Source organism: Papaver somniferum, chromosome 2 (genome assembly GCF_003573695.1).
Source record: "Papaver somniferum cultivar HN1 chromosome 2, ASM357369v1, whole genome shotgun sequence".
Lineage (NCBI taxonomy): Eukaryota > Viridiplantae > Streptophyta > Magnoliopsida > Ranunculales > Papaveraceae > Papaver > Papaver somniferum.
The window spans coordinates 108,105,924-108,128,251 of record NC_039359.1 but is presented as its reverse complement, the minus strand read 5'-3'; the positions used below and the strand labels follow the sequence as shown (position 1 = coordinate 108,128,251).

Genomic DNA, 22,328 nt, shown 5'->3' with positions numbered 1-22,328 from the left:
CACATGGACGTCCATAGTCCCATGTGATCGGTCCCTCCTTCGCTCATGACCTATTTTCAGCAATTCGCCAATTAATGAGCAATCGATCAAAAATTAGGGTTTCGAACAAACGTTCAACAAATCATCATTCTGAGTAGTTCAAACACTAAATAAATTCATATTGATCCAGTAAACAACATGCGGATTAATTATATAATATTTGGTAATCTACCAATATTTTAATTAATATTTTATTGGGTCACGACACCAATAAATAATCTGTCGAATTGAGCAATCACTCAATTGCTCGAATATTGACCCAACTATCAATATTCAATATTTCGTCAAATTGAGTAATATTTGCTCAATTGCCCAACTATCAATATTAAGTGATTTATCAGTAATCCGTCGAATTGAGCAATACTTGCTAAATTTCCCAGCTATCAATATTCGGTAATTCGCAATACTTGCTCAATTGCTCGAATAATTGATCCAACCAACAACACCCAGTAATTCGTCGAGCAAAACTTGCTCATCTACTCGAATGTTCCACTAAGAAATTCGTCATTCATGCTTAATTCAACAAAACCTGGACTCATTGTCTAAATCAGTCAAGTGACTAATTAAATGCACGTATGTCATGCAGACTCCACGATTTGTGAGACATCAACCACGTCACAAATGGGGGATATCATTTAGGGTTTTGGTCTGGCGGCCTACAGCACGTGGATTCATCCACAACGAGAAATGCGAGTAAGTCGTGTCAACGGTTAAAGGAGTTAGCAAAGTAGTGGGTGAGTGATCAACCAAGTCTCCGCACGACCTGGAACTGGTTTCACCACGATCTCCCATTTTTCCACTCTTTCACTCAAGAAATCGTCACGCTTACAGGGATCAGGGTGTTCATCATTCTTGCAATATAAATAAGTCCAAAATCGAGGACAACATAACATTATCATCATCGATATTCGTCTACAAAAAACTCGATTAAAAACTTATTGACCGAACTCAACTTCAGCAGTTCACCAAAAATTGCAGAAACCTTCAACACATTCACAATCATTGATCATCACTGATCCCACACAATTCTCAGCTTCCCTCTTACAGATCAACCCATCTCCCTCTTTGTGACCGAATTGACTCTGGAACGGCCATTTACTTGGTTTAGGCCGGAGTATTACAGATTGATCTCTCGAATCTAAGCACTCCCTGTGCAGTGCATCTGTGTGAGGTTGAGCAGTTTGTCCGGTTCGAGGAATCTCCATCGCACGGTGATTCCCGCATTCCCTAAAAAACCAGCAAACCGTTTTTCTCCATACACAGATTGGAGACCACAGTGGGAGGTTAATCTCTCGGTTGCAATCTCACATTTTCGCGAAATGGTTGATCTTAGGTCAAGTTCAGTTACAAATCCTAATGCGAACATCGCTAGCACTAGCAACAATGGTGGTATTCCAGAAACCATTCCTGCTTCCAACAATGGTGGTGATACTACTCCTCCTTGAGCCAATGTTGAAAACCATCCTCTTTTGGCCGACATCCCGAAGAAATCAGAGAAAATCCACCCAATATCGCTGATCTCATGAAAGTCCAGGAAGTTCCCGCCAAAAATCAAACTGATATGGCTGCTACTCATAAGGAGCTATGTAACTACCTCAAAACTCTTACTGACAAGATGTCAGACAAAACTCAGGAGAAAAGGAAAGACAAGGAAACATCTCCAAGAACGGATCATGAAGTTATTCCAGAACACGACGATGACGAGGCCCACAAAGTTGAACCTGCTGGTTTCATCACTCGTGAGGACCTGGAACGTTTTATGGAGAATCGGGGAAAGGGACATAGACCGTCTGTACACCGTCATCAACCTCCATATCCCACTGCTACGCAAAGAATCCCTCTCCCAAAGGGCTACACTTCTCCAACGTTCACACTTTACAATGGAACGGGGAATGCTCGAGAACACGTCCCCCGATTCTTGGAAGCCTTAAGAGAGCATGAACACAATCATGTTGTCCATCTGAAAGAGTTTTCAAAATCCCTGACGGGTCGAGCATATACTTGGTACAACAACATCGCACCAGGGAGCATATCGAATTGGGGAGAAATGATTAATGCTTTCTACAGGAAATACTTCTTTGTTTCTGAGCAAGTTACCCTTTCCGACTTAGGAAGGATAGCTTAGAAGAATACTGAAAATCCGAACGACTATGTGAAGAATTTCAAAATTCAATCTTTGGATTGTCATGATCTTAATGTTACCGAGCAACAACTGATGGACTTGTGCATCAACAGAATGATTCCAGTCTATATGGCCTTATTGGAAAATCTCCGATTTCAAACCTTTTCAGAACTTCATGAAGCGGCCAAGAGATCATCAACCATTGCTCCAGATTTGTTAGAAAGAAAAAAAACTGTCAAAGTCGAGGAACCGAACGCTCGAAGCAGCACCAACAGGCGTTTGATCAACAAGCAGTATAACGTTGAAGCTTCCATGAATGTTGCTGAAGGGAGCAAGAGAAAAGCTGAGGTGCAACAACACAAGAATGCTCCTCCGGCGTCTCACCCTCCAAAAGCACCAAGGAAGGACAACCAGACCAGAAAAACGCAACCACCAGTTCAGCCTCAAAAGAACGATCAGGAAGCGCCTGACTTCCCTTTTCCTATTGAAGAAGTGATCGAACTATTAGAAGTCTGGATTCAAGATGGTGCAATAAAATTACCTTCCGTCAAAAAGGAACCAACTGGGGAACAAATGGAGAATGTACGCTACTGCCATTTTCATATGTATGTCAGTCACCCAACAAGTGATTGCGGAACTTTGAAGAGCATTTTTCAAAGAAAAGGCCGACTCAGGGGAACTGGGAACTGAAGGAGTGCACAGAAATCCTCTCCCGATCAGAACGTTTGCACTCTCCGAGCAACCGGTCAAGAAAGAAGTTCAATCCCTAATTGAGCATATATGCGAGTTGTTATACTTGTCAAAAGCCCAAAGAGATAACATGTTTACTGCAGTAAACCACATTCTGTCATGGAAACGAATAACAATTCAGGAGACACTCCCTGAACCTCCAGCAACAGACAAGCGAGCGTTGGTCGACGTTGGCACTGTTGTTAACATCATCCCCTTGAAAACTCTCAGAGCTGCTGGCATCACTCGACAATAGGCAACTCATGCACCTATTCCAGTCAGAGACCATGAAGGAATCTCCAGGGATGCTTACGGTTACATCATTCTCAAGATAAGGAATGATTCAATCTGGACAGAAACTAAGTTCTTCATAATTAAGGAGGATCCAGGATATGATATGGTCCTTGGGCGAGCATGGACTCGTGATGAAAAAGTTGTTGCGATATCTTCATCTTCAGCTACACATTTCTCCGTGGAAGAAAGCTCTGACTCGGAAGATGATCAACCGTTCGAGCATTTGAGAAAATTCGAAGCCTTGATGGAACTCACACAAAAACTTGGGGAAAGCGCCCACGAATTCGTCAGAAGGTTTCCCACTCAGGCAAGTCTTATTCCCCCTGATGCATATGTATTACCAACTTTCAAATATGCTACCCTAGTCCGGGGACTCAGTTCTGCTCAAAACCTAGCTATCACCAAATGTTATGAGTGGCTAGTTTCTCCTCAGCAATACTTCACTAAGTGGTTAGACGCAGAACCTCTCAAAATTCAGCACTCCACCAACACGGTCATCTCCAAAATAATGACCGAGTTTGATAAACAGTATCCTAGATGCTTTCCTCTGCGCGAGTGTCCACATGTACCACAAACATGGAACTCCACTTCTCAGGGAATCCCAAATCAGCAGAAGATATTCAAGGCGCGTACAACCAAGCCTAACAAATTCCAAGAAGGAGATTTAGTTCTTAAGGCAGCTAAACGTGATCTCCATTCTACAAGGAGCTCCAATTGGGAAGGGTTTTTTATGGTTGCAAGATCCATAATTGGAGGATATTACAAGCTAATCAACATGGATAGCAGGACCATACCAGTAATTCATGAGAATTGGCTCAAAGCTTGTGATATCTGAGGTATTCGGCAATTCAGATCCCTGCCAGACACAAAAATATTTGGTTTTCTTTTAGGATTTTCTTTCACATGTATTTTCAATTCCTCCAAAACATTTGCAATACTTGCATCCAGTATTTGAATTCAGTAATTTATCAAAGTTCTTTATTTAAGAAAAAGTCTCTATCAGATCCAAAATTCAAAAGAAAATCCTCAGTCACTCATGAATTCAAAACCAATCAAAAATTCAAAACCAAAATAAAACCTCACATCTCTCAGAAGTTCAATGTTCGAAGATTATCGGAAGAAAACTAAAGAAATCCGTCAATGTATGATTTCTGCTTCTCAGCATTCTCCAAGACTTGCAAAGCCGCTCTCTCCAACTCCAGCTTTTTGGTCAGCTCATTAATCTTGGTCATTTTCTCCATCACGACGTCACTTGTAAAAGGGATGTTCTTCACTACTGCATCCTTGATGGTGTTGATCTTCTGACGAAGCCACTTCGAGTTAAAGCCAAGTCTCTCAGAATTCTCCAGGTTGTACTCCCAATCAAAGAGTACATCTTGAGTAACAGTATTTCTGGCCCTGGTTCGTATATCATCTATAACACGCAATATGTTTCCTAATTGCATTGTCAAGAAGTAATTACGTTCATAATCTCTTGTAACGACAATATGGACATAAATCTTCTACAACTTCTCATACATGCTGGCATACCAAGTGGGAACGCTGAATCCACCAACAAATACATGATATGGGAGTGAAGCACCAAACGGAGGTTCGAAATAATCCTTGCATTGGGATATTCGTGTATTACTACATGATTCTCAACTACTGGAGCAGCCTCTATTATCATTGTAACATCCTCTTATGGGACAGTCTCTTCTGTTCTTAGCTCGGTTTCGACAACAACTAGAGTCTCAGTTTCCTCCACGGCTTTAGCAGCGATATTCTCATAACCCGGAGGCGTAGAACTCTCTTCTGTTCTTGACTCGGTTTCGACAGCAACTGGAGTCTCAGTTTCCTCCACAGCTTCAGCAGCGATATTCTCATAACCTGGAGGTGCAGAGATGGTGATGCCACTGCTTCGATTCACCACATTGCCCGAATTATCAACATTGATTCCGCCATTCTCAACTTCAATATTTGGTACCTTATGTGAAGATTACATGGGATTAGAATGATTCAAGTATGGAAATCAAAGAAAACCATAAAATTCAGAACTTAAGTGAGACAACATCATCTAAGTTCCTTATTATACACCCAAGCAATGTGCAAATAGTGTAGAAGTCATGAAACACGTTTTCAAACAAGCTCAGCTGAAGAGATTTTACACTGCTCTGTATTCAACGGAGAACTGGGAGCAGTTTCTAAGGAATTTAAGGTTGGGTCATATACCATTCTCTTCGTATGGATGTTATATACAACTTATCAAGATTTCATAGCAATCGGATGAACGATCTAGGAGATATAGCCAAAACATCGGACAACATGCAATCTGAAAAAGTTCTGAAGGTCTCCTGGAAGTTCACTATTTAGCCTTTTTCAGTCCCTAAACATGCTCAAAGTTCAAAAATCTTCTTTGGAAAAGCTTGGGAATTTCCAGGGATTGAAGATACATATACAGACCGCGAAAATCCGACTTCAGAAAAGGATTCTACGGCGTTTCTAGTAAAATCTGAAGTCTGAAATTTTCTGGTGACGTATTTCGGCAAAGTTATCAATAAATTTACATGGATTCTCGTTCATTCCTTCAAAAATCAATAATTTCATACTTCTATGAAGAAATTACATGAGATGTACTTACTACAAGAGTCTCTAAATCATTGGCAACTCCACTATCTTCATTTGGTTCGGGATTTCGGGAATCCTCCATAATCTCATGTCACAAAGAAGAGTGTGCTTCATCAACATGCTGCTTATCTACAATGATTTCCTCTTGGATTCACCGACAACAATAATCATCATCATTTCATTTGAAGAAATGCCGAAATCACTTACATGAAAAGATACTCACATCAACCTCTTCATCGATGTTGGATTCCTGAATTGTTCGTAGGGAGGAAAGATGAAGACCGTCAATAACCGATGGTGCAAAACTCTGAAACAAATTAATGGCATTCTTTTGGAATCCTAAATTTCATGGATGAGAAAATCGCAACAGAAGTGTTAACAACTTACCAAAGAAGCGGGTGGAGACTGCGTATTATTTGCTATCATTCTATAATTCATCCTACTCCTTCTTTATCCACCCTGGGGACTGTCTTGCCATTCAGAGAAGTCCACATAAATTCGAGGTCTCACAGCACGACTGCCCTACAATGAGTTGATCGAAACAATCAAAGGTACAACTATCATGCTTTTACAAAAAGTATGAGAGAATATCTACCTGTGAAGATTCTGGAGATGTTTTCCTTTTATCACCACTGGAAAGAGGTTTCAACCGCGGGCGATCCAAGAGTATTTCAGCAGAAGGGAACACTCGTGTCGGAGATTTGTCATCCACTGCAAAATTATATAAGCGTTCGAGTTGCTGGTTCCAGAACTCTGCATAACCTGGAGTTACATAGACATCCCGGTCGGTAAAAGAAGACACATAATTGTTCCCTTCCACATGTGTGTTATCTAAATGAGCCTTCAAATACTCAACCGATGGTTTACTCATTCGATGACCTGGAGCGCACTGGTCGAGACCCATTTGTCGAGCTGCTCTGTCAATATTGTATTCTTCCACCTGGAATTCTCCTTGCATCACTGACACTATGTAACCAGAAGTGCAACTCAGCATTAAATATTTCTCCCCGACATTCAACTCATTGCCAGACTTCAAAGTGATGATCTCTTTAGTAATATTGAAAGTGATCAATTGCGAGAATAAAGGAGGAACTATCGTCCATGGACGAAGATTGAACTCAGATTCAGTGTCTAAAATACTAACAAGACATGTATTTTTCCGTGGTCGCTTTGTAGACCAGCGCATAATCCTAGCATTATCTTTTTCAAGGATGATATGACGGGTATCCACCTTGGGTCCTTGCAAGAGGCTACGAGGAGTTGGAGTATATTTCTCAAGGTGCTACCACATTAAGGCTTGGAGGAACGCGGTATTAGCATATGTCTCAATTTTCATGAAACCATTGGAGACGCTGGAATCCATGACTAAAGAATCCAAATTAGCAAACAGTGAACCCAGAAAAAAACTACCAATGGGAAGTTTCTCACCTTTAGCCATTTTTATAGCAAAAGTGATCACAAACGGCTTCAATAAATGTCCACTGTCTTCAAGTATGTCTCGGGAGAGACACAAACATAGGAGCGCAGCGATATTCAACGTATCAGGTTCTTCAAGAATCACGTCTCTCGGCCACCAGTGTTTCAGCCATCGAGCATAGCAAACTATAGGCGACTCATTAAGCTCTTGCATTTTGGATTCCAGAACACCAGATATTGCATTTTCCTCCGTTGAGATCTCTTCAGGGAAATTACCAGTAATTGGGAGATGCAATAAAGTGACTACATCCTCCAAGGTGACAGTGTATTCTCCCCATCTGCATATGAATGTGTGAGTAGGAATGCACCAACGAGCAAGCAGAGCCACCATACCTGGTATGTCGTGATTGATCACTAAATCCCCAGTTGCTTGAATAGCTCGTGTCACTTGTGCACGATCCAGTATAGTTCTTGCATGACCATTGCCCAACATATGACGTGCCCATCCGGAGAAATGCGCCAGGGGTTTTCGAGAAAGTTTGAGTTCCATGTGAGAACCCAAATAGTGCTTCCCACTCAAACAAAACCTAACTATTTCCTGAGGAGTTACCAGCTTGTTCTGAGTAGTGCTTCTGGGATTTATGAGCAACCGGAATGCGGAACATGGAGGACGCCTATCGGGTTTGTACTGAAACACGAAGACCTCGTCATTATCATTTGGGAGGTTCTTGGTTTTATCCTGCTTTCTCCTAGAATCCCTAGAATCATCATTTCTGGAAGATACATCAGCAGAAGCATCCTCTCCTGAAGAATCCTCTCTAGAAACATCCTCTCCAGAAGAATCCTTTCTGGAATCGTCCTCTCTGGAAGACTCTTCCCTAGAAGCATCTTCAGAAACGCTGTCCTGGTGATCAGTCATTTCTACAAAGTTGTTGTGACATACACGCATAAATTTCATCAGCGGAATTAAAGTGAAGGAATAATCATGATCCTCGCATCATCTTCTACAAAAATGGTAATCCTCAACTCTTACCTATTTACGATTTCACGAACTTAGTGATAACAACGTAAAGCTTTAAAAACTTGCTCGCTTCTTCAAACCTGCAAGGATGAGCAAAATTTAAAGTAAAACACCTGACTTTACATGAAACCATGAATGATCTATATAACTTTCCATATGAACATTCGCTGATTTTTACGTGTACACACACCATAAAATCACCAAATTCATGCGTACACTATGAGTTAACGAACTCACCAAATACTGTTTGCTTTCAGCAATCTTACATAAATCAAATTTAGATTTTTGTTTTTAAACAAAACGTGAACAGGCCACGTAATTTAAAAAAAAAATCGTGAGTTAATAACTCACGTAACTTATATAAAAAAAACTTTTTTCTCATACGAGCATTCGTCTATAAAACGAGGGTCTTTACTATTTTTGTAAAAGTCTACATGTTCCAAACAAAGTTTTGAAAGTTCACACATAATTTTATCATGAACTACAGGTCTTTTAAAATTCCTTTAAACTCTAAGGATTGTTATTTACTGCTTCTACTACGAACGAACCTACGTTCCTAAATATATTTGTGAAAGTTCATGCTTTAAAAATAAATTTGGGTTTTCATGAACCCTCATAAACAAAATTTTCTCTACTGCAACTAGACCATGTCTATCCAATAATATATGTGTCTCTTTCATATTAGGGATTTTTGCTCGTTTCTTAAATTATTGAACGAACGTCCATACGTATTTTCAAAAGCAACAAAATTTCATAAAACCTACGCATACATGCACACATGGAATTTTGTTTTCAACAACTCATGGAAAATTCATAAAAACACCAAACACACAAAAAAACAAAAAAAAAAAACGCACCTGGTCGTTGCCGGACGGACGGTCGTCGAACGCCGGCGACTGCTTTTCCCGTCGTGGCAAATTTTTCTCCTTTTGTTGCTCAGACGTGAGGATGATGGAGAGCTGGTCGGTCAAGTTTGGAAAATTAAAAAAAAATAGAGTCTCTTCCCTTTTATATCAAATTTATTTCCAAAACCTAATAAAACATGGATTTCCTTTTTTGGACTCGGGCCCGTAAATCCTAAATCGACCAAAACTGGACTTCCCACCGACCAAATCAGCGATGCTTCACCTCTCCGTACTCACGGAATCGCACTCAATCAACTATCAGAGTCCTCACTCGCACGTTTGCTCGTACATGACACCATTGGAGTAAGTTGAGGATTCTGAAACTACCTTTGTAGACTGAGTTTAACCACTGATCTCTCATCAACTGAAAATCACCATTTAATGCTTATTGCGGAACATGGCTGTCCCTCACTATGCAGGGGACTTAATGTAGATGGTGGATTTTCAACAAAGGACAAAATCGTAAAATCATGATACATGTTTCTGACACGGCTTTCAGGCATGTGACGATTCATATTTTACGAAGCCATGATGAATATGCATTTCGGAAGGCCTCCACTAGCTGAGCGTTCGATACCTCGCATTTCATCATGCCCTCTATGTAGAATAACATAATTGGGCGGTTCTCCGTAAGATTGAGAGCAACAACGCCTTCAGGATGTCGGTGACACTCATTGTTCCCTGACTACATGAGAGAGACCTCCCTCTACATAGAAGAACGATTGGGCGGTTCTCCGTAAGATTGAGAGCAATAACGCCTTCAGGATGTCGGTGACACTCACTGTTCCCTGACTATGTAGAGAGACCGTGTATAGACCCAGGCGGTTCTCCGTAAGATTGGGAGTAATAACGTCTTCAGGATATCGGCAACACTCGCTGATTCACTGACTATACGCAAGAGATTAAATTCTACCGTGACATTCACCACTGAATTCCTAGAAGATAATCTATCTTATCTCATTACTCCTATTTCATGATCGATATGGTAATAGATAAATGTATTACTCCGATTTCATGATCGAATCCGCGGCTGATCTCATGAGTTGGCATATACGAGGTACCTTTAGTTCAGGTACATTTGTTTTCATGGATATAACGATCAATAGCTGCTTTGTATGAAGGGTCATAAATGTTGATGAGTAATCGTAGTCCTAGATCTGAAGAATTTCTATTTTTGCTCGTTTTAGAGCTAAGTTCAGTTATGTGTTAGTCATCTACGGTTATAATTTCTTCTAATATTGTTGCTAGGTGGACAGGGTTGATTCTGCGAAAGAGGCAGCAATCTGTGGAAGAACCACAAGTGCAGAAGTTCCTCGCGAAAATATTAATTTAAATATGGGCAATTCTGGTGAAGAAGAAAATCCCAGAGAACAAGCTTATGAGTTTATTACGCAGAATCTTCAAAAGAAACCAAGAATTTTACCTTCAAAAATGCGTGAAATGTTGCAGGTTATTTTGAAAATGCTTCACACAAGATGCAATGAACTGGTATGTACTTGTCTTATTTATAGCATACCAAACTTTTGTTTTCTAACAAGTTGTTATTCCTTAGATGATGAATATAGAATGAAACTCGAAATCGGCTAATTACGAAAAAATATGAGTGTTCTTGGCCCACCGTGGTATACCTCCAGTTCTCCACTAGTGGATGTCACTGATAAAGATGAAAGCAATGAAAGATTATAATCATTAAAATTGCAGCAAGTTTCCCTGGCTTGCTAGTTTTCTTTCATTATGCACTCTAAGTCTCTAATGTTACATGTTGATGATTATGAATGCACAATTTATATGCCATTCTTAATGGAGGGATATCTGGAATGGTTAATGTTAATTAGCCCAGCCTTGCTCTTGCATCTTGTACCAAACATATTCTTCTTGATTTCATATGTGTTTGAATGACTTTCTTTGTTTTTGTAGTCTGGTCTTCAACGAGACCTGCAGGATCACATAGCTATTTGTGAAAGATATCTGCGAACAATGCCAAATGGTAATATTTTCGTCCTTGTTGTCATCTAGTTTAGTTTTTCATGTTATATTGATGAACATGTAAGGCATGCAACACGTTAATTTAGTATTTTTCATTATAGAAATACAAGTACGCATTATGTGTCTCATTATATAACATGACGCCATCTCGGCCAAGGATTAATATTCCTGATACATAAATCAAGTGTTAACTAAACTTTTATGCTTTAATTTAATATATTTTCTCTTTGTAGAAGATGGTGATTTCACAGAAAAGATTGAAAACATTCTAAATGCTTGTACCACTGCAATCACTAGAGCCTCCTTGCAGAATAGTACAGAAAGCGACCAACACTTTGGGACATTAAACCTACCTCAGGATATGAAGAGCAAGAAATTATCAGAGGCAGTTCTAAATCTACCAAATGCATGCAAGGTAAGTTGCATGCTCATCCATAAGAACGTTGTTACTGAAATACACTATGGGCAGCTGTTTTCTCTTTACTTGTTCGTTGGTTGTTTGTGTAAAGCAATACCTAATGCTCGTTTGCCGACTACTGCTACTGCAACAGTTGGATAACTAATCTTCATGCTTACCGATGTAGTATTGCATTTTGTTTCTTGTTGTTGCAGGATTTGGATACTATATGCAGGCAAAATAACTGGACTTTACCAACATACAATTTATTGCTCTCAAATGGTAAGCTTGGTATTCTTTCATTTCCAGTTCGTAATCTAGTGATGTGCAAGTCTCTCATAAGCTTGTCTGTTCAGGAGGAGAAGGATTTCATGCTAGAGTAGTAGTGCAAGGGTTGGACTTCGAGTGTTCAGAAGGTGGTCATGTGAAACCAGATCCACGTGAAGCAAGGGAATCAGCTGCAGCACGCGTATTGACCAAAATGCATGCCATGCAACAAGGCGATGCTTTTAGTTAAATCTGCATTTCGTTCTTCTAGAACTTACACCTAGTAGCTTGCATGCAACATTGATGTACATAATGTAAGCCCTGCTTGTTTACTTTTTGAGACACTTTCCAGTGTTACTTGAAATGTTATAATTACACACCATTACACCGCACCGTTTTTTCTCCTTATACTTTTACTCATGTTCCATAAACCCATCCCACTAAAGAAAAAAGTCGAGGAAAAAGTGAAGGAGGCAAATTTGATAATTAATACGGGCATAATTTAGGCGTATCACTACGTTACAAAAAAAAAACATTTTGAAGTAAAATGAAAAGCCCCTTAACCAACTATTTTTTAATGGTTAATTTATCCCTGATTAATTAATGTTAATTTGGGTGATTAGTGGTAAAATATCGTGTTAGATGTGAAATTAAGTTGTGTTAATGAATCATCTGAACATGAAAAATTTTGAAATTTTGAAATTTTTTGAAGAACACCAACTCAGAATCGGTATATGTTGCCATTGGTATCAACCGATTGTAACCTCAAAAACATACAGAGATTTTCTGAAACTTGCTTCTACCCAAAATCGGTTTATATGGACATGAAAATCAACCGATTATCCAGGATCGGTTTATATGGGCATGAACATAAACCGATTGTGCGTAAAAAATTTCTTTTTTATCTGTGAATTATGTGTTTTTAAACATCAAATAAAATTAAAATTCATTTTATACCCGAGTTAAGAATGAGTATGACTTCATACTCAGTTTCAAATCGTTTAAGAAGTTGTACTCGTTTTCAATTCGAGTATAAAGTTACACTCGTTTCCAATTCGAGTATAAAGTTATACTCATTTTCAAATTGGTTAAAAGCATATAGAACTATTTTCATTTTCATTTTTAATCGAAATGAAATCGAGTATGATTTCATACTCATTTTATGATCGAGTATTAACTGAAGAAAAAAAATGGGTTAACCAGAATCGATTTACACGATACATATGTAAAAACAGATACCTGACATTGCACAACAGGAATCAGTTTATAAGAATGCTCATGTAATCTGATTCTAACAAAAAAAAAGGTACAGAAAAATTGAGAACAACTATCGGTTTACTCGACACACATATAAAATCCGATTTTAACATTATACATCAACAATCTGTGTTTTATAAGTGCTAATGTAATCCGATTCTGGTTCAAATTTCTCGAACCAGAAAACATATCAAGGACAATCGGTCTTTGTGGGCATGAACATAAACCGTTTCTATTTGCAATCGAATCACATATACATTAACGTTAACCGATTCTGATAAACCAGGAAAAATTTGATTTCAAAATTTTCAATTTTTGAGCAATTTTATGTTACTAAAACCTAGTTTATAGGATTGAGTTGAGAAGAAAAGATGAAGAATCAGTTGAAGTGGAGATGGAAATGAATTTGATTTTAATTTTAGTTTTTAATTTTATGATTTTGATTTTGATTTTAGTTTTTAAATTTTAGTGATTTTACTTTTATGATTTTGATTTTAGTTTTTAATTTTATGATTAGGATTTAATGGGGACAAATTAGTAATATTAATATTTAATATAAGGTAAAATGGTAGTTTCATCAAACTTAGATACCCCTTATCATTCTTTATGGGTGGATGAAAAATACATAGGCCCCAATTTAGCCAGGAATTTTTAATGCATTTTTAAACAAATAGGGCAATTTTTAATGCATTTTTAAACAAATAAAATGTTGCAATGCAACAATTTTTCATTGAAATTAATTTACAGAAAACAATGAGAACCTACCAATTGGGTTAGCAAGAAAGAAATGGAAAACAAGGAGAAAATTACTAACAACGCTACAGGCTTTATCATAGTTCATTTTCTAACATAATCTAATTCACACTAGAGAGACTCGCATTCCAACCACAACTTCTATACTTCAAAAAGAAGTAATCATGTTGGAGAACATAACGGGAACAGGGGTGTTATTTTCAAGAATCAGAAATTTGCATGGTTTCCAGCAAACTTCGAGAGAAACTCAAAAGCTGAAATCTTATCATGATCTTTTGCTTTGTTCTTTTTGGTTTCGAGCACGGCTTTCACCATACGTGTGTAAAGCCTTTCAAGCTGCGGAACACCGTAGCCTTCAGTGAGCTTCACCATTTGCAGCTTCACAGAGTCGATTTTGTCATTACCGCTGGTAGAGATCTCCTCTCTATCTGACATGATAGCATCTTCCTGGCACTGGTTTCCTGCAGCGGGAGGAGGAGACTCGTTCCCACAAACTTCTTCCAACTGCTCATCACAGGCAGCCACAGTGGCAGTGGCAGCGGAAGGAGAATTGCCCTTAGTCCCTTGAGTTACCGGTTCCAAGGTAGTGGTGGTACCATTTGCCTGGAGGTGTTCTAGGGATGCCAATGATGGTTCTGGCCTTGATGATGATGACAAGCCCAATTCTGCATGCCTAAATTTGTCTTCAACCACTACTGAACCTTGATGATGATCGCTGATGCCACCTGTAGAGAGAAAGAGTTGGACATTACAGTTTCGGGACGGTATCAGTTTAACTCAAACCATTAATCAGATTGATAAAGTTCGAACAGAAGAAAGAAATAGAAAACATATGTACCCGCTTGTTCAGTATCAAGACTCTTCTTTGAGCGCCTTAATGCTTCGTAGCTTTGAGTCAGATTCACTTCCGGTTGGACATTACGGAGTCGAGCACTAACTCTAGTAACACTTGTCGGTTGCACAACGGGCGCAAGTGGAAAAGCCAGGCCTCCAGCGTCATCTGGCACACTCATTGGGCCCCCTTGGGAGGCAATCTTATCACAGAACTTGATCAATGCTGGGTCCATCTGTGACAGCATGCCTTGTACCTAGCAGAAGGTATTAACAAGAAGAACTGAGATATATAACACTATAAAACTGTGTATTATAGCTAAAACAAGTGAAGAAACCACTTACTGCATCACGAAGCTCGTATGCTCTACTAACGATTCTAGCTCCAGTGTAATCTTCGCCATTGTAAGCCTAAAAACCGCTTAAAAGCACTTTTAGTACTCGAGCAGATTTGTAACTAGTCGTGCACAAAATTTATTATTTTTCAAAGAAAAAGGTTCATCATGTAGAAAATAAACATAATTAACTCAGAAGTAATCAATCAGAAAAACATATCTAGACTTAAATATCAGCACCTTTGCATTTGTCAAAATCAGTTCAACATCAACCGCAAATGCTGAACACGTGATATACTGCCCGCAGTCTACACGCTGCAGCAGAGTAGCCACGTCCATGGGATTTTGAACTATGGTCCGATAATTTGGTGCCTCCTCCTCCAGGACAGGATAGTGAAAAGCACTGAAGCGTTTATCATATAGAATCCTGCACCAAATAAGAGCAGGCATAACTAAAATTTCTCATTATCGCACCATAATATGGAAGGATCGGGATATTAACATATTCTGCCAGCAATGACTTTCAGAGGTTTCTTAAGCAAGCATATTTAAGACGTGAACTCTGAACAAGATCTAGAGAACAGATAAAGATGTTAATAGATATTTACCCACCGATTGCAAACATCTCGAAGACACATTCGCAGACGGCGAAGGGCATGCTGCTCCGCTTCTGCTTGGGCTTTGAGCTCCGAGGCTTTTGGACCACTTGGGGCCTTCGGTACCTTGGGAAGTTCAGGAAGCGATTTTAGCTCTTCGGATTTGCTAGTGGTCCCTTCAGACAAGATAGAGATGACAGCTTCAACCAACCGATCAAAGAACAAAGATCTGTCTTCGGATGTTGGTTTCTCCAGTTGATAACTGTGAAGGTAAAGTAATCTGAGAAATGAATCAAACAGCACTACTCTGTTTTACAAAAACCAATAAAGAAAGTATAACGTACTTAATCCAAAGAAACAAGGAAGAAATGGCTAGTGGAAACTGTAACTACATAATCAAGCTTTCCGCTATTTTCATCATCTAATCCTATGACAGCTCCATCTTATGACTTTCAAGGATACAGTTATCTCATTTCGTAGGGACTAAGAGTATACGTCATCAGCAAACCTCGACAGCTTGCTAATAGTTTCAGAAAAGATTTCACATACAAGTTGGAATAAACTATAGAGCAGCAATTGTAGCAACCAGGTTTTCTAGAAAAAGAGCATATATGCAACTGTTCAATTGAACTCTAGAACAAACATCTGTTGCTAACAGGAAATGACCCCAAAAGCATGGATGGATGGCTCTTTTGGTTGTAGTCATTCAGAAATTAGAGATGTATAAATAGTCTAAGATGACACTCAAATATGCTAACACACAAATCACACTACCGAAGGCACGAGTAGTATAACATACACATTACGAGGAGCAAAAACTGATGAAGCTTCTTCGTCCAGTTGATTGAGTGGAACTGATGATGTCCCCAATAATAGTATTGGGAAATCGCTTGGCAACTCTTCTAAAAGAGACAACAGGACTGCTTTAAGCTGACCATGTGCCTGAATTTTAGCCATAGGAAACTTTAGAACACAACCAACTTAACTAAGTACACAATTATCGTCTTACACACCCGATGTAAGCATAAGCTAGAAGAAGTCAAAATAAGTTAAGCAAATACTCACAGTTTCCCACCAAAGCTGGAATTGAGGTAAATACAAAATAGAGGGTGGGGTTCTCCTTGCTTCACCAAATATATGCACAAGTGCTTCTTCCGGTGTTTTTGCACTGGGGTCAGAGAGAAGAGAAGGAAGCCCTAAAGAATGAACAGGGAACTTCTCCAGTTCATGCAAAACAGCAGGCCCGATATGGTCCTGTAAAACTAAAAGCAGTGAGTAAATTTAGATAGTGTTCTCACTATCACCAGCAATTCTACACATCAAAGTGTTTCTGAGATCATTACCAGGCCTACGCCTTCATCGCCACACATCAAAACACGAGGCCTATACACAAGAGGAACTGCAGAACCATATGAAAATACAGAAAACTTGATCGTATCTGATGATGCTGCAAGGGTAGGAAAAGCTTCAGATATATGACCCATAACTTTCTGGAGATGCCTCTGTAAGCACGGTGCAACTACTAATGACAAGGGCCTTGACTGTACAACAGAGCCTCTATGGGCAGCAGGAGTAATTGTTGACATAGCCTGCAGGAAGTGGTATTTTTCAACCTTAATTGAATCAACATCAATCAAAAACTTGTCATCGCTGGTGTAAACTTGAGGATATTTTTCACGAAAAGCCTGAATAGCAGCTTCTGTGCAAAGGGCTTTCAAATCAGCACCACAATAACCTACACAACTAGCTGCAAGTTCCGTTTTTAGCTCCTTTGAAGGGGGTTGCTCCCATTTGCGTGTGTGAATGTCTAATATTTCAGCACGTGCCTCAAGGCCAGGCAAAGAAAAGTTGAACTCCCGATCAAACCGACCAGGCCGACGTAGGGCTCCATCAATGGCGTCAATCCTATTAGTAGCTCCAATCAAAACAACTTGCCCACGAGAATCAAGACCATCCATTAACGCGAGCAAAGTTGATACAATGGAATTGTGGATCTGCTCTTGCTTGCTCGATCTAACTGGAGCAAGGCCATCTATCTCATCAAAGAAGATAATAGACGGTTGATTCCTCTGTGCTTCTTCGAAAAGTAGTTTAAGCTGTCTCTCAGCCTCGCCGACCCATTTGCTAAGTACATCAGCTCCCTTGCGCATGTAGAAACTCACTTTCTGACCAGCCTTTGAAGCGGCAGAGGCTAACGCTCGTGCAATCAGAGTCTTTCCAGTTCCAGGAGGGCCACACAGCAGAACACCTCTTGGAGGTGTGATGTGGTAACTTGCAAAAAAATCCGGATAGAGCAAGGGGAAAAACACCATTTCTTTCAAAGAGTCGATGTATTCTGAAAGGCCACCTATGTCATCAAAGCTTACACTTTCATCAACTTGTAAAGGTTGAATATCTGCTCCTCCTTTTGAACTTGGTCCAGCAGTTTGCACTCCAGAAGTCAATGAAGCAAAGGCATCACTCTGATGACCCCAACCAGAAGCAGCCACATTTAACCCCCAGGATGTTGCCCCATGCATATCTAGCCCCCCTCCTAAAAGCCATGGTGCACCACTTCTATTTCCGCCACGTGGCCACGGAATCGCAGGTCCTTGATCAAGCTCATCTACAAGAAGAGAGTCATCTGAATCCTCGGCCCTGGTTACGCGATTGCGTTTATGAACTCGATTTCCACCCCTTCTAACATCCTTGTTACTCTTGGTACTCATTCCTTGATGTAATACTCTTCGAGGAGATCGTTGTCTTTGTTTGCCTTCCTTCTCTGGGGACAACCTTCGAACTTCTGCACGATTGCGAAGATCATATCGCCTTCTCCCATCCTGTTCTTCCTCCTCCTCCTCCTCCTCCTCCTCTTCTTCATCTTCTTCTTCACCCTCTTCATCATCGACATCTTCCTCCTCCCCCTCCTCCTCCCCATCACCAACATCCTCTACATCATTGCCATTTTCTGTTTCATCTTGACCAACCCGCTCTTCTGAAGTATCCTGGCCATCTTCAAATTCTTCATAAGGCTGTTGTTGTTTTGACATCATTTTGGAACGTCGAGGTCGTAATCCTTCACGTCGAGGAACGCCTTTGTCATCAGACACCTTTTTACGTCTCGGAGAGGGTGACAACTCGTCTTGACTAGCTATCCTTGAAACCCTTTTTCTCGTACGAAACTCGGCTGGCCTCTGCATATAATTCAAGCAAGTTATTCCCATAATGCAATGTTGTGGTTGGCGTTAATCAATTAGCTTTGACATATACAGAAAATTAACTTGTGACTATTTTATTGAGATCCTACTCTAATCTGGATTTTATAACACTGTAATAACAGAATTCCCAAATCCTAATAGACTAGTGGGAAAAGGATTATACAAATCCTGATAATAAGAGAAAGAATTCCCAGATCTAATCTAGTATACTGGTCTGTGACCTTTGTTTATGCCTTCATATGAGACAGAAAAATTAAGAAAAGTTTGAAAAAAACAGTATTAAAAAACCTTTTTATATTAAAGCATCAATGTAATCCACAAACATAGAACCTACCAAAGAAGCTCATGCATGAACAGTTTATTCCCATATGAAAGAAGCTAAAAATGGAAAACAATGGCATACACCATCACTAATTAAGGGATGAAAACAAGCCAAGAATTTATATAAAAAGGTTCACGCATTTAAAATATAATCTACAGAAACTATATCCTGCATAAGGGGATGGAAGTTATAAATGAAGCAAAAATTATTTAAACACCCAACGACAATCCATCTATTATTTACTGAACTAGTGAATGACTCCTTAACTGGCTAACCCCCAACCAATTCATAATATTCATTATTATTTCCTGATTCCAAAAATTTTGACTTATCTATACTTATCATCCACTATGGGTGCTCAAATTCAATTTCCCAAGGATCAGGACTCGCCTAATAATCAACCTAGATAATCATTCCACACTTGTGAGAGCATAAAGTTTCACCATTAGGTCATCATCTGATGCAGAACTATCTGTTTGGTAACCTCGAAGTTGTCCTGAACGCTTCCTCTTCCTGGTAGAACGTCGAAGGTTTGTCCCAACTGACTGTAAACAAAAGCAAGAAAGGGGGAATGATAATATGTCAGTGACAAGGAAACTTCCATTTACAATAAGCATATACATGCCAAATAAATTCAGAACCAAATGTGGCACTATCTGAAATTGCTCAATAAAATCCAAACCCATCTTTTCACATCCTTGAAAGCCGAAACCACTACTCTACTATATTTTGTAAAAAGAAAATAGAACAAAAAGATTCACCTCACAAGCCAAGCTATATAACATTCTTAAAAGTTCAAAATAGCGACAAAAATATTTTAATCCCACATTTTACTTAACCAACCAAACAGCCACGGGTTCCATTTTGTTAACTAAACAAATTAGCTTGTCAACTTGTCGGTTACATAAAGCTGACAATACAGTCCCAGCAGTATTATGTGTGCCTATAACCAAAATTTCCATTTTAAAGGAATCTGAATACTCGTTTCATATACAACTGACATGCACACCTAAAATATCAAGACCAACTAAAAAACTGGAATCTGTCTTTTTCATTTCTTTTTCTCTAATTCAAGCTAAAATTCTTAGTGATATTGATAATGAAATAGACTTTTGCCATAGCTACAAAAGAACATCCATGACTGCCCAAAATGGAAGACAAATTCACCAAAATCACAAGTCACAAGCCAAACTAGGTTAATTAAAAACTAATCAATTGAATAGGTTACCCGCATGAAAATTAAGTAGAAAAAAACAAAGAAATACGAAGAAGAGTAAGAAACTTACATTAGTTAGACGATTTCTCTCAGCACCAGGCCTCAACATTTTAGCAATTTGAGAAGCAGCAGTTCTAGTCTTACTTTTACTCTTCTTATGACGACGATTCAGAGTATGTGGAGAATAATAAATAAGAGACCTATTCACATACGCTTTAGGTGCTTTTCTTATCCTATCACTTACTCTTACAGGAGCAGGAGCAGCTCTAATCCCTTCGTTTGATTCCATTTCTTTTATTAATAAACTTAATCAAAACCTTATTATCATCTTCTTCTTTGTCCTACGAAAACAGAAAATGATTATCATGCGGATTAATCACTTTTATTATCATTTTCTGATGGAGATAGAGAGTAATGTGAAACCCTAATTGAAAAATAACGATGAAATTGATGAGTTTAGAGAGATTAACGAAAGGGAATCGTGAATGTAAAAAGTTAATCGAGAAGGAAACAAACCTTAGGCTTCCATTGAGAGAAGCAGAGAGAAAAACAGAGGGAGAAGTGAGGAACTCTTTGGCTGCTGGTGGTTTTGTTGGAGTAGAAATAGAAATAGAGAATGAGAGAGAGTCGATGCTCTTGTTGTTTGTATAACGAGAGTGGGTTGAGGCACGTGCCTTTTTATGTTTGGGCCCGAGGGAACACAAAAAATCAGAAAAACAGTAAGAAAGAAAATCCAGAACGAGAAAGAAAGAAATACTATGGATTGTACTGTGAGACGAGAAGAGAAGCATGGAGGTCAACCTATTTCAAATATACAACATGGGCTGAGGCAATGAAAATTTACCATCAAATCAACATACTTATACTTGAACTGTGTGACTCATTTTTATATGTCGATACATCTTTATTTGAACTGTGTGGCTCATCTTTATATGCTGATACATCTTATAAAGTAGGAAAAAAATTTGGACATAACTGTTTATTTTTTAAGGTTATTATTGGGGCATCACACTCCATTAGAGGGGCGTCACCTAATAGGACAAAAACGGGTCACCCATAAGTAATATCAAAAACTCCTTATCTCAAATAATATTGTAATGACCAAACAACCCTTATGTAGTTAATTTTAATTTAATTTAATTATTATCTAATTAAATTAAGAAGATGAATTTTGTTATATATTTGTGAATTCTGGGACAAAAATTTTGTAGGAAAAAAACTAGAGAGAAGAGGAAAAAGAAAAAAAATTGAAGATTTCTTTCAAAACCTAGATTTTTTGATTCACTCAATAAAAATGGATGAAACAAGTTATCAATTCGAGGTGGGTGAATCTTTGTATGATAGAGAAAACAAGTTTTACATTCCTCGTGTTGGAGACGAAGAGATGGATGATCTGTTAGATGGTAGAGAGGGTTTAACACAAAGTGATGATGAATCTCAACCAATTGAAGAAATAAATCAACAAAGTGAAGAACCAATGGTTGAAAATCAACAGGTACACCTCTAAACTATCTCCCATGGGTTCAATTTCGCTCAAAACTAGCTTAAGTACGCAAAAAGTTTGAGATTTTTAGACTTTCATGGAAAATTACGGTTGGGTTTAGCTTCGTTGCCAACCGTAATTTAGGTTTACGTCTAGGTTTTGGAAGAACTCCAAACCGTAACTGATTTCCAATAGGACAAAATTGAATTACGGTTGGTAATATGTCATGCCAAACACTTCAAAAACCCAGACGTGGGAGAATACGTCTGGGAAAAAATTTCACGAACCTAGACGTAGAAGATTAGGTCTGGAAAGTTTACTTCGCGAACCTAGACGTAGAAGATTACATCTGGAAGAATTACGTCACGAACCTAGACGTAATCCAATTTGAAGCTTCTTCTAAAACATCCAGGAAGAATTATGTCTAGCCTAGCCTATAAGATAAACCTAGACGTAAATTCATTTTCTACAGTTGGAATTAAAAGGAACCTGGACGTGATTTCAATTTCTACGGTTGGAATGAAGAGAAACCTGGACGTAAGTTCTTCATAAACT

The 22,328-nt window shown here is 38.9% G+C and overlaps 1 protein-coding gene across 1 annotated transcript; it reads right to left on the bottom strand.

Moving 5' to 3' along the window:
- Positions 1–13,730: 13,730 nt before the first annotated feature.
- LOC113348735 (ATPase family AAA domain-containing protein At1g05910-like) lies at positions 13,731–20,929 on the bottom strand. Its single transcript, XM_026592588.1, has 11 exons — positions 20,807–20,929; positions 20,361–20,631; positions 19,518–19,619; positions 16,899–18,728; positions 16,621–16,809; positions 16,355–16,497; positions 15,572–15,817; positions 15,200–15,386; positions 14,970–15,035; positions 14,632–14,881; positions 13,731–14,518 (listed from the first exon to the last, which is right to left on the bottom strand). The coding sequence occupies exons 2-11, from the start codon at positions 20,577–20,579 to the stop codon at positions 14,001–14,003; spliced, it is 3,750 nt and encodes a 1,249-aa protein (XP_026448373.1). The 5' UTR covers positions 20,580–20,631; positions 20,807–20,929; the 3' UTR covers positions 13,731–14,000.
- Positions 20,930–22,328: the final 1,399 nt, after the last annotated feature.

What these genes read in the sequence shown, in the direction of transcription:
- LOC113348735 (XM_026592588.1), bottom strand. Translation starts at nt 20,579, where the DNA reads ATGGAATCAAACGAAGGGATTAGAGCTGCTCCTGCTCCTGTAAGAGTA. An exon ending in CTTCGAGATGTTTGCAATCG is followed by an intron (nt 15,387 to 15,571) that starts GTGGGTAAATAT and finishes TATTTGGTGCAG; the next exon opens with GATTCTATATGATAAACGCT. An exon ending in CATACGAGCTTCGTGATGCA is followed by an intron (nt 14,882 to 14,969) that starts GTAAGTGGTTTC and finishes ACCTTCTGCTAG; the next exon opens with GTACAAGGCATGCTGTCACA.